Source organism: Felis catus, chromosome B1 (genome assembly GCF_018350175.1).
Source record: "Felis catus isolate Fca126 chromosome B1, F.catus_Fca126_mat1.0, whole genome shotgun sequence".
NCBI lineage: Eukaryota > Metazoa > Chordata > Mammalia > Carnivora > Felidae > Felis > Felis catus.
Genome location: NC_058371.1, coordinates 179534757 through 179547019, shown reverse-complemented (window position 1 = coordinate 179547019; position 12263 = coordinate 179534757). Strand labels below are relative to the sequence as shown.

At 35.5% G+C, this 12263-nt stretch overlaps 1 protein-coding gene across 9 annotated transcripts in view; it reads left to right on the top strand.

Moving 5' to 3' along the window:
* Positions 1-10503, top strand: part of PCDH7 (protocadherin 7) — a 420442-nt gene extending 409939 nt beyond the window's left edge. For 6 of the 9 annotated variants that reach the window (XM_023253220.2, XM_019829661.3, XM_023253217.2 and 3 more), the window contains one exon: positions 6061-10503. In XM_023253220.2, coding sequence (XP_023108988.1) covers positions 6061-6437 — 377 coding nt within the window. In that variant the 3' untranslated portion in view covers positions 6438-10503. The remainder of the gene's footprint in view (positions 1-6060) is intronic. The other 3 variants (XM_023253222.2, XM_023253221.2, XM_023253224.2) reach the window with 2 other exon arrangements.
* Positions 10504-12263: the final 1760 nt, after the last annotated feature.

The following is a 12263-nucleotide window of genomic DNA, read 5'->3' as shown; positions in this document are numbered from 1 at the left end:
GCAGCATGGAGCCTGCTTGGGATTCTCTCCCCCACTCTCTCCGTCCCTCCCCTACTCATTCTCTCTATCTGTCTCTCTGTCTCAAAGTAAATAAACTTGAGAAAAAAATCAAGTGACTTGTTCACAATTACATACTCCCTAAAGTGACAAAATTAAGATTTTGAATCCAAGGAGCCTGGCTCCTATTTCCCTAAATAATATGCTTTTTACTTATGGAAGACTATATATATATATATATATATATATATATATCCTTATGTATGTGTGTGTGTGTATATATATATATATATATATATATATATACCTTCTTGTGTGTGTGTGTATATATATATATATATATATATATATATACCTCCTTATGTATATATATATATATATATATATATATATATATACCTCCTTAATTATCTAAAGGGGCTATGACCTACTGTTTACTGAACATCTACACTGCACCAGAGACCATAGGTATTCTCTACATTAATTCTTTTATCCCTGCAATAGGTAAGGGAGTAGGTATTATTAACTCAAACACAAGGATCTTGAGGCTCAGAGAAATTACATCCAAAGTCATACAGCTTCTACCTTTTGCACCCAGAATCGCACTCACCAAAGCTGAGACAAAAAAATTTGTTCTTTTCACAAACTCGTTGTCCCAATCGGGATATGCTTAGGAGTCCATAGGTAAGACTGAAGTTAAGGTTGGGTCGATGGGCCATCCTTATATCCTCTTCTAATTTGCTTGGATCAAGTGATTTTGTGACAAATTAGAACACTATTTAAAAATCTTAAGCCCTTTTTTGTACCCCTAGGTGACACTTAGGTAACTGTAAATCTCCCCTTCTTCCAGACAGCATTCAGACATTTAAAGGATTACAAGCTGCTTGCCCGCATCAATGGTTCCTACCCTCGCCATTATCTATTTATGTGCTTACCTTTTCAGTTTTCCCAAATTCCCCACACAGATAAAAGGTAGGGATCTTTAGTTTATTTACATTAAAAAGCCAAGTCGAAGTCCATGTGAGCTTTGTGGATTTCATCCCCTGACACGTATTCTTGGTTGACTGCAATAATAATTTTCCAGTAAAGGGTTTAATTATGTACTCAGTTGTATTACATAAAACAAAAGTGAATCATTTTCTTACAACTATTTTAAAATAAAGCCCTTTATTCAATCATTTGAGTAAAAGAGACATTTTCTTTTGGATTACAAAAATAAAGGTAATGATAAAATATTTGTTGGAAAACCATTACTAATTGTCTTACTTTTTGTTGTTCATCCTTTTGTAAAACCTTTTCATTGTCCAGTAAACTCCACCAGAATTTAGATGTGACTTTAGAAAAAGAAGTCTTTGTATAACAGGAAATCAGGAAGTATAAAAAGAAAATACTTTAAAAAGAAAGAAAAGCAAAAGGTGCCTCTATGTGTTTTCCCCCTCCCCAAAAGGAGAGAATGACACAATTTTTCATTTGCAGAATTTTCTCAAGTAATTTTAATAATATTCTAGTGTTTGAGTTAAAAAAAATTGTAGGAATGGTATGAACATCAACACCTTGACTAACAGCTCATTTATCACAGGATCAGAGAGTTAAGTAATTTGTGTATCGAACAAATAAGCAAACGATGCAGATAGCTTTAAATAACTGAGCTTAAAAGAAAACCTCATTGGAAATATTTTAAAACTATAAATGCAACATGTTCATGCCTTCTCTTAGGAGAAGAAAATATCCTTGTATCTTCAGCCCCAAGCCAAGGGCCTGAAGTAAAGGGGGGGGGGCCCAGGATTCTGACAGAATGCATAACTCAGCATACGAAAATCCCTACTGGTGCAGATCTGTCTTCAAGAAGTCTGAACAATACAGTTCTTTTCAGTAATAAAGATGCCTGTAATGGTTTCTGAACTGTATAGGACAGCGTCAGGAAACATGAAATGCCTGCATAAATCTGGGGTTTCCTTGCTCTTTCTGATGATTCCACATATCGTCTCTCGGTCACTTATTGTTGAGATCACTGTACCAGCATTTTCCCAGGTCGGCTCATCTACCGAGCCCAGTAAGGACGCCTGCACTTCTTTTCTGAGAAAGAGCTCGAGTCCTTAAATTCATTATAATTTCTTCTACTTTAAAAGATGTATGGTTTTAGGGAGGTCTCACCATTTTTGTCACGAAGTAGTAAGATTGGGGACTTTGTGGAACCTATGTCCTGAGCTGCCCAGACACTTTTTTTTTTCCTCTTCCTTTGGAGACTCTAGCTTTTCCTTATGGCTATGGGTAGCCGCAGTTGACCTCTAACTACCCAGCTGTTACATTTTAAGAAGGAGCATTATGGTGTTATGAGCGACACTAAAGTGAAAGTCAAAACACTTATTCTTTGGCCTTCGCTGTTCCCGAGACTGGGCCCCTCACTGCTGCCACCCTCCTTGCTCTTGGGCTAAGGTGATAAGTAAAAAGAGTGGGCGTGGGAAAGTACTTTCTATGCTATAAATTGTCAGCTATTAGGATGGGTTAAAGCTGGACTTGCAAGAAGCAAATTAACTTAATGCCTAAGAAAGGCCGTTAACTCTCCAAGCCGATGTGATGGTTCTAGTAAATAGCATAACTAGAATGCCACAGGCAATGCTAAAGCAGCCATAGGATCTGATGAATATCATTCCTACATCCACTCTTTGCAAGATTTGATATGATTAAGCAGGGGAGTGGAGGCGGGCTCTAAGGAACCGATTTTGTGGTGGAAAATGCTGATAGTGAATACCATTTAATTTGATACAGAATATTTTACTTTTTATTGATTTACTCAACGCCAACTGACAAGAGTTGTGATTAACTACTTCCCGTCTTCACTCAGGTCCAAATTAAAAGACGTAGTACTAAACCAAAGCGTGAAATAATGTTCTTAGATATCAAAACCACATCCTTCGATGAAAGACTGAAAGATGGTTACTGGCTGTGTAAGGTGTGCCTCTGTAATTCCACAAAGCAGGACATTTTAAGAGTGTACCTTTTATGAAAGGGAGAAGAAGTACCTTCAATGATTCTTGAAGACCCTATATAACTTTTGTGTTACAAAAAACAAGTAGACTTGCATAGTGAAAATAAGAAAATATAGAGACACAGGAAAACACTATTCCACTCATGCCTTCCCTTAATAAATAGCATCATAATATAAATTGCATTTGTTAACCATTGGCATTGCTTTTGAGGATTCATTTGACTCATCAAGATTGGAAGTTTTGATTGCTTGTGATGAATCTCTTATAGCCTCTCTCGATTATTTTCTAAATGTGATGACAAACACTGCAACATGTCTCAGCCAATTAGGCTTGTCAACTTCCACTGTGGTCCCCAATCAAGTGTCTGACTTTGGAAGTGACGGGAGATCCTTATTAAAAGTCATGCCTCTTGGATAGAGACATGACAGCCCACAGGCGGCTGATGGCAGAGAAGACAAGTTGCCTTTGGTGAAAGCAATAAGAGGAAATCGATTTTCACAGGAAATAATCCAGACTATGAAGTAAAGGCTGAGGGAAGAAATTGAAGAGTATCTCGTTTCTACTTGATGAGAAATTGAGTCAATCTAAATAAATATAATTTCTTATCAACTACAGGGCATTCAGGTACACGTGTAAAACAACAGGTAAGAAGAATTGTTTGCATATTACACAGCACTCCGAGCTGTCTCTAAATGTATCTCAAGCAAAAGAAAAACAAAGTGCCACAAATTTAAGACTGAAAACACGAATTAATCCCCCAAAAGCAGAGGACATCTAAATCACGGTGCAAGTAAACTGACACGTTGTGTGAGACTTAAGTAAACTTAGAGGTTTGGAGAGCATTCTGGGTCATTTTTACAGGGAATGATGACCACATTCAAAGAGATTTTTCCTATTTTCGTAGCTTTATTCCTGATCACTTTCTTGTTTTTTTGAGAGGCACTATCATACAAGAAAAAGAAAAAATTGAACTTGTTAAAGTGATGCAAAAAAAAGGAATATTTAGAATAAAATAGGTCTGATCTTACACTTGTCATTTTTATAAGGGTTTTTCCTGCTCAAGGCATTTAAGTCAGCTTCAAATAAACAAAGCATCCCAAGATGGAAAATATTCCCAAAGACCTCACATTTTGTTCATTTAAACTAACTACATTACAAAAATCATTCCTAAAATTGCCAATAGTTTGATTTTTTAAATGCATCTAAAATATGTGTTTGAGAGACACAGAGGGAATTTTTGGCATGAGAAAATGAATAAGAAAGTGTTTTATCTTTTGATGATACAATTAGTAGGGTCTTCCCCCTTAGAAGTCAAATAGCACAGCATGTGCAACTACAATAAATAATTATCTTTGCATTTTACCTTTTGGAAAGATTAAAGTCACTGTAGATTTTCTGGGAAGAGCACTGGCATTTCCTCATTGAACTCTCAGCACACAGCATAAAAATCTCAGGCCATAGTGGCTCAAAAATCAATGGGCTGACAAATGTCAATACTTCAGTTATCCATCACTGTAGGGGGAAAAAATGGCATGCATTGGACTGCTTTGATTTAGGAGATTTGGCAGGGTAAAACTTCTGAAATAACCTATACAAATGATAGCCCAGATAGGAATGTGATGTTAAATTATAGAGGATGGTGTGTGGAGACAGAAGCAGATGGTATAAATATATCGGGGATAATGTAAATAACCCCTTTGTCTATTTTAAACCAAATCTACGCAAGGTTATGTAGAAGCAAATTTCACTGATTCCATTGATGTGAATGTATTTGCAGAGGTTAAAATTTGTCAGTCTTTTAAGTGCAAAGCCTTGTTGAAAGAAAGAAGGAAAGAAGGAAAGAAAGAAAACATGATGCCGTATGATATAAATTGGAGCACAGTCATATTATGTTCTTTTGTTTGACAATAAAATAAACTAAAATTTATACTAAATAATACCCTAGAAGCGATTCATTTAGAATCTGTTGAGGTAGAGTAGTTTCTCTCTCTCTCTCTCTCTTTCAAAGAAAAATAGTCTGTTAAAAAATGTCAAGAGTAAGAAAATGCATACCTATTCTCCAAAGACAGACACATATTAATGATTTTGCTTACATATTCAGATAATTCTCAATTTCCATCTCTAATCCTTATCCCTAAGAACTCTCTAGATATGACTTCGCTTCACAGTACTAGAAGACATTTCCAGTTCTATGAGGCATTAACATTCATTAGGTGTACACACTATTTCATCAGAACTTTAGGAGCTTGACTGCATTTACCCAATACGCTGCATTTCACCTAATATTTCTATTCAGCAAACACACTGGCAAATGTTTTCTTCTGTGAACACTTAAGGGATTATCCTACAGCACATATTAGGTCATGTGACATGGTGGGTGGGAGGTGGGTGTGGGCTAGGGTGGGGTAGGTGATGATGTTGCTAATATGTTCACATCCATAACCTACTTGTACTTTGTGTTTTTTTTTTTTTTTTTTTTTTTTACTTTTTACCAAATAATGTGCTGTCAATTTAGCTTCTGCTTTCTGAGTCACCCTGATGTTTTAGAATGTATTTTAAATATAAGGTTTTGCCTATTTGCATTCCATGAATAATGTATAAGCAGGATGAAATCCAATTGGCAAAAGTACACGATTTCTGGGATAATTTATAAATAGAGCAAATTATCTATTTAGGTTTAATAACGTTTCTTATGCATGTGGAAACATTTATACCCATACAAATACACATATGCACTTTATTTCTACTTGAGAATATACACATGTCCCTGTTCTGTAACAAATGCATGTGTACCTATCTATCCTACAGACTTAAATGTATTAGTTTGTTCATGCCTTTCTTTCCATAGTATTTGTTCTTTTCGCAAAACCTTATCTTTAATGGATATGAAATCATAAACGACTCTATGGTAATGATGAAGTACGGGGTGTTGAAAAAAGGAAAATAATATGAAAAATTATATATATATTATATATATATATATGTATATGTTCCCCCCTTCCAATTTCATACATATCAGGAAAGCCGGTTGCAGGGTGGCCAACTTTAACGTTTCCTTCTCCTTGAATTTCAGATTCAAGACCTCTTCCAGATGTAGCCCTGACTGGGAAGTGTACCCGTGAGTGTGACGAATATGGCCACTCAGACTCCTGCTGGATGCCAGTCCGTACTTCTCCGGAGAGGAAGAAGAGCCAGCCCAAACTCTCCACTTTCATGCCTGTTGATGAACGAGGAAGCCAGGAAAAGCTGGCCAATGGCGAGGCTGCCATCATGGGTGACCGCAACAGAAACCTCCTGAACAAAAAGTTGACCTCGTCCTATGAGACCTTCAGTGCAGCTAGTTTCAGCAAAAATGAGGAAGCCAACCCCGAGGATATTCCCCTTACAAAAACAGGGGAATACAAGCCATCTCCTGTCAATACTCTCACTAGAAGAGAAGTTTACCTGTAGGCTCTAAAGGAGAACAACAAAGTTCTTTTCATGTATGAGAAGGAGAATAAGGGGCAAAAAAAAACCTTACAAAGAAAAACCGTTTAATCAAAAAGAGGGGGCTACCAAAGAGACAAAGCTTTGCCTGCCACTTCTGCCTCCAGATCAGGCCTTTAGTGATACTGTTAGCCTGATTGTAATGTACAATGTAGAAACCATCCTTGTTACTTGCATGTCTAACCCCTTCACCGATTATTCCCAACACCTGCTATCCCTCTTCCCCATCCCCCTCCAAGGAGGAAAAAAAAAAAAAAAAAGATGGTTGCAAGTTTTCTTTCATGGTAACAAGCCTGATTAGCAGAACACAACACACTCTCATTATCCCTAAACTGAAGCATGATTTTGTCACTTTGATTTAGTTCGAATGCCATCCGGCTGGTCAAAAAAATAAACGTGAAAATAAAATAATACTAATAATAACGACAACGATGACAACAACAAAACCAAAACCAAAAACAGATCAGGTAAGATGTATTTCAGACATACCATCAGGATATGATTAATCACCATGAAAGGCAATCCCCCCAAAATTATAGAGTCCCTGTAGAGGTACAGTTCTTATAAAGGGGGACTCCGTAAGAGGCATATTGAGAATCTCACAGGTGCCATATTCTAATAACAGGGACTGACAACTAGACAATACCCCGCTGGAGATTGCAATCCCAAATTGGCATACGTTGTTCTTTTCAAGTCAGGAGTATCAACTTCAACCCCATACGTCCATTGAATATTTTTTGTATGGACACAATCTTGGCCAATTAGAAGTCAATTACACTAGTTATAACTTGTAACAATTATATACATATATATATATATTTTTTTTTTTCCGAACGGCACCACTATTACCAACGAACTGGAACACTTGTCATTAATTGTCATTAAAAGGCCAAAGATCACACGGCAGATCAGGGAAATCATGAGGTAGATTTGGTCTCGACATGGAAATTCATTAAGAAACAAAAGCAACCAAACCCATGCGCCCACAGAAATACTCCAACACTAGCTTATTTTATGTTGTCTCCATACCCGAAAACAGGCATTCTCTTGTAAAATGGATTTTCTTTGAAAGCTCAGAAAATGAAAAACTAAAGTGATGTATTTTTGGTATTAGAGTAGGTGATTAGTTTAGGTTCAAGTTTAGTTTCAAAAAAGAATATTAGCAGGGAAGATTCCACTTTTAAAAATCATATTTTTGGGAAGGTAGAGAAAGAAGGATATGTGGGCATACAGTCTTTTAAGTTAAACTCACTGTTAACCATTTTAGAATCCAGGTTGTGCTTCCTGGCCTTATTCTTTACATTTCAAAATACCAATTGTAGTTTTTCATGTGTTTGACACACTCTTTCAGATAACACAAGTGCATTAATTCTGGATCCTGTGCAATATGGCACTCTTTTAAGACTCACAACATTGAAACAAGGTGACACCCTAATTGATTTGTCACAAGTGTGATTTTGGACATTATTTAATATGAGTTAAAACAAATCCAGACTGAACACGAAAGAAAGGAGTTCTGGGCAATGATATGTTTCCTTGTATGTACATCTCAGTGTGGGAAAATATGCAGTTTTTTTCAGTGTAAAAAAAAAAATCCAAACCAGAATATATAGATTTTGAGTCATTTGTTCTATAGAAGATGATTTAACATAATTGGAGATTGAGCTGGGACATTCAGACAAAAGTGACAATCCAGGGACGGAATAGGGGATAACAGGTGAAGAGAGCAAATGTTCCCAAAACTGAATGTTTGCAACCTGGTTAAGACATAGGCTGATGGCTCTCTAGCAAACTGTAGAAATAGTGTAGTTTTGGATAGTTTTATTCTTTACAGAATTTCTTAGACTATAAGGTGAAGCAGCCTGGACTAGAGGTTGTGAACTCACTATTAAGTCATCAAAACGTTTATCTTTAAAAACCACTTCTCTGTTTGGTGGGCTACTTTTTGGGGGTCATTTCCTTCTGCTCTTTCTTAAATGGAGTTTTCATTTGGATGTTAGTTTATGTATAATAGTTAGGATGAAAGAAGATATGTAATTGAAACAAAAACGTTGGACTAAAATATCAATAATTGAACATGTTTATGTTTGATTATTATTTACATGATGGAAAGATGCAATTCTAGTACTTTGTTAGGAAACTGCATTAAAGCAGTTCTGCCTTGTATAATCTGTAAGTACCTATTAAGACAAAATACTTCTAAAGATACTTATGAAATGTATACATATTTTTTCTTGCACGTTACGAAGCAAATACTCAATTGCATAACACAGGTGTTCAACAAACTTTTTTTAATGCATTTTTTTCTTTCTTTCATGAGACACTTGAAACCATTAGATAGCTCATTTCACTCTATTTTGAAACCCTTCTGTTGTCTATAAAGCTAATACGGGTCATACTGGACCTTCGGATTAATTGGATCCACATTCCCCAATGACATTTGCACCATGTTCAAGACAGCCATGTCATTGTCATTTAACTCGTGATCCTCTCTTTAGAACTAAAATGGGTGTGAAAGAATAAAATTCCGTGTACTGTAAGTATTCGCAGTAATTCTAGTAGAATTAGCTCTCATAACATGTTTATTATATAATGAGCTGGCATGACACAGAAATATATTTTGTGTTTGTATGACTTTTATTTTGAATAGGTTAAATCTGGTGCCACTCCATATATAGAGTGCTTTTGAAAAAAATCAATAAAAAGACACAAAAAAAAAATAAATGAGTGAATGCAAAATAAGCAACTGTGCCTTTTATACCTGTTGTAATGGTAAAAAAACGGTTGTTGGGTTTGGACAATGAGGGAAAATGGGCTATTCCCGACTTTTTTGATCTTGTATATTTATCCATGTTTATTTTCTGAAAATAATAAATAATATATTAAAAATTTGCCTTCTGACAAACTCAGATAATGGACCAGTCTTAAATACCGTTCATTCATAAAACAAAACTAAGGCATTAATTAATATGGGCTGCTTAATTCTGACTAGAAGGCTAAAGCATTTATTGTAATAGTAACACAGAGAGATATTATCAGGGGTGAAATCAGTCCATTCTGCAAGGTCAAATATTGATTTCGAATTTCTGTTCTTTATTTCCTTTTCGTTGTTATTTTTTCTTTTAGCTGCTGTTTCATTTCGGTTGGACAGTATATCAACCATACTTGTTTTCTGTACACAAGAATCTCAAGTGAACTTTGCATGCATTATACATTAGGACACATTTATAAATTAATGAGTAACTATATAAATTTATGTATATTAAAATTTAAGTGTATGTCCATAGCTTCAGTCTCAAATCTAATGCTCATTCTGAACCTCCAGATATCGTTTCTGTATGGTTTCTGACTGGCCTGCTGCCTGAGTTTCAGAAAACAAGGGAGGCATTATTTTTATGGAAAGAAAAACTAAGAAGGTACTGAAGATGTCTGGCTGAAAGGCTACCCTAGGAAGCTGTCTTATAAGAAAATAAAATAACACACAGACCCAAAGAAGCCGCCAAGAGTCAAGCTATCCTAAAAACAGGACTGAGAAATCCAAAGACCAAGTAATTTTAGGTATATCGTATCAATGATAAATATACAATGTGTCCTTAGGAGGGAAAAAAAAAAAAAAAGTGAAGATGATCCTGAATATTCTAAAGCTGGTTAGTTGGGACCCAGGCAGAGGTATAAGTAACATCTGGAGGGAGGCATCGTTTTTTTCAGCTACCTAGGGTTTACTTTCAGACAACTTTTCCTACATTTTAAAGCACTTGCATTCAGTGTGGTACGATCTGTTTGTAATGTTAATCATTGACTATTGTTCTGCTACTTGGATGTTGATAGTGAAGCAGAGAACAATTTATCATCGTTTATTATAAGTCACTATGCACGCAACTATGCTAAACATGACGAAATGTATTAAACACTCGTCCAACTATTTATGAAATACTTTACATAATTTAATTTGCTTTTGTACAGTTTTATGTAAATAAATTGCTTGTCATTTTTGTCTCTGCAAATTAAAATATAACATGGTCAAATGGTTTCACACTCGTAAGTGTACTTCTCTGTTGACAGGTAATTCCAGTTTGATTGGACGAGAAGTGAATGGATGCATGTACCAGGTTGATTTAAAATGGTTTGAGTTCTGCTAAATTAAGATGGAGTAAAGAAGATAATGCTGCAGTAATTGTTGATTTAGAGGACACCATGCATAGCTGTCATATCACTTCACTTTATAACGGAATAGAACTTGGATTCTTCAGTTTCATCAAAATAATCCCTAAGACAGTTACCTAGCTAGCTTTTTACACGTTAAGTGGACAGTAGAAGAACTTCTCATCATGAATATGAAGATCGATCTTTTCAGGCGTTATCTAGAGAAATTTCACATTTAAGGTAAAACATTCTAAGTCAAATGTATCTGTTCAGGAAATGTTTGTTTTTAGTCTAAAACAGTGGTGAGTACAAATACATGAGAGACTTAAAGAGTCTTACATTATGTGATATGTAGAGAAAAAACTGGAAGCAAAAGATAGAATTTTTATCTTACTCATTTTTTTCTTTAGTTAAGCTTCCTCCGCTTTGTATATTTTTTTCAATCAACTACTGTATCTATCTGTCTATCTATCTATCTATCTATCTAACTCTTATGTTTACTTTTTGCAATCGGATTATACCCCTAACTATAATGGTTATCTTCTTTATTTAGTTGGTGTCTATTCAAACAGGCAAATTCTCTTCTCTAATCCAGCTCAGAGACTTAAAAGGGAAAGAAAATACTTTCTACGTATGCTAATAGATTCCATGGTATTTTTGTCCCATCTCACCACCGCACTGCCAACACCTACCTGTGTGGGAAAATAGTCATTCTCAAGATCCTTGCATGGAAGTTTCTCTACCATTTTTTTCCCCCTTGCTTGGATGAAAATCCAACATACTTTATATAGAATGGCATATTCTTTCTTTAGTCAAAGATATCTTTGTAAATTGATTGTGGCTGGCAGCCTTCCTTCTCTGAAGAAGGAATTGAGAGTGAAGCATGTTGAGAAAGTCTGCTGCAAGTTGTAATGAGGTGACCCAATGATATATGCATTCATTGGGCTTTCTGCTTTCCTAATGGTGAGAACCAAATATCAGTGCAGAAGTCAGTGGAACAGTAATAAAATGAAATCACTGTGTTTTCCTGCTTAACATTTTCTATTTAGATTTGGCCAATATATATTTCTCTTTACCCTAAAACTGCATTCTTAGGTTAAAAATATATTCTTTTTAAAATCTCAAAAATGTAAAAATACAGTGATACATTTAGAAAGAAGGTAGACCCGAGAAGCAGGCCAACGAAAGTTATGTGCATTGCTTCCAAGGCTTAAGTCTCATTATTCTATCATCTCTGGCTCTTTGGAAGAGTTTCATCTGGTTACTTAGAAGCTTGACTTAGCACAACATTATCTTGCATTTATAGAACACATTAAGGTTTACAAATGCTTTATAAGATTCATCTCAAAATTCCCGTAACACCTGCCATATAAGGTGAAAGAAAGCTATTAGATGAGCCATATATGAAGGATTTTACTCTTTAACAATTGTTCTCAGGTTGAAAAAGTTTCAACGTAAAGTTCTGCCAAGACTAACATTTTCCGCCTGCTTGCTTAGGTACAAATCAAAACATTTTGCATGAGTTAGAAGAATGACAAAGAAAAGAATTCTCCTCATTTACCTGAATAAAATAGGCATTTGTAAAGTGGGAATTTGGGGGATGGGGGCACTAATTATGTAGATTGGCAGGTAATTATCTTCACTTGA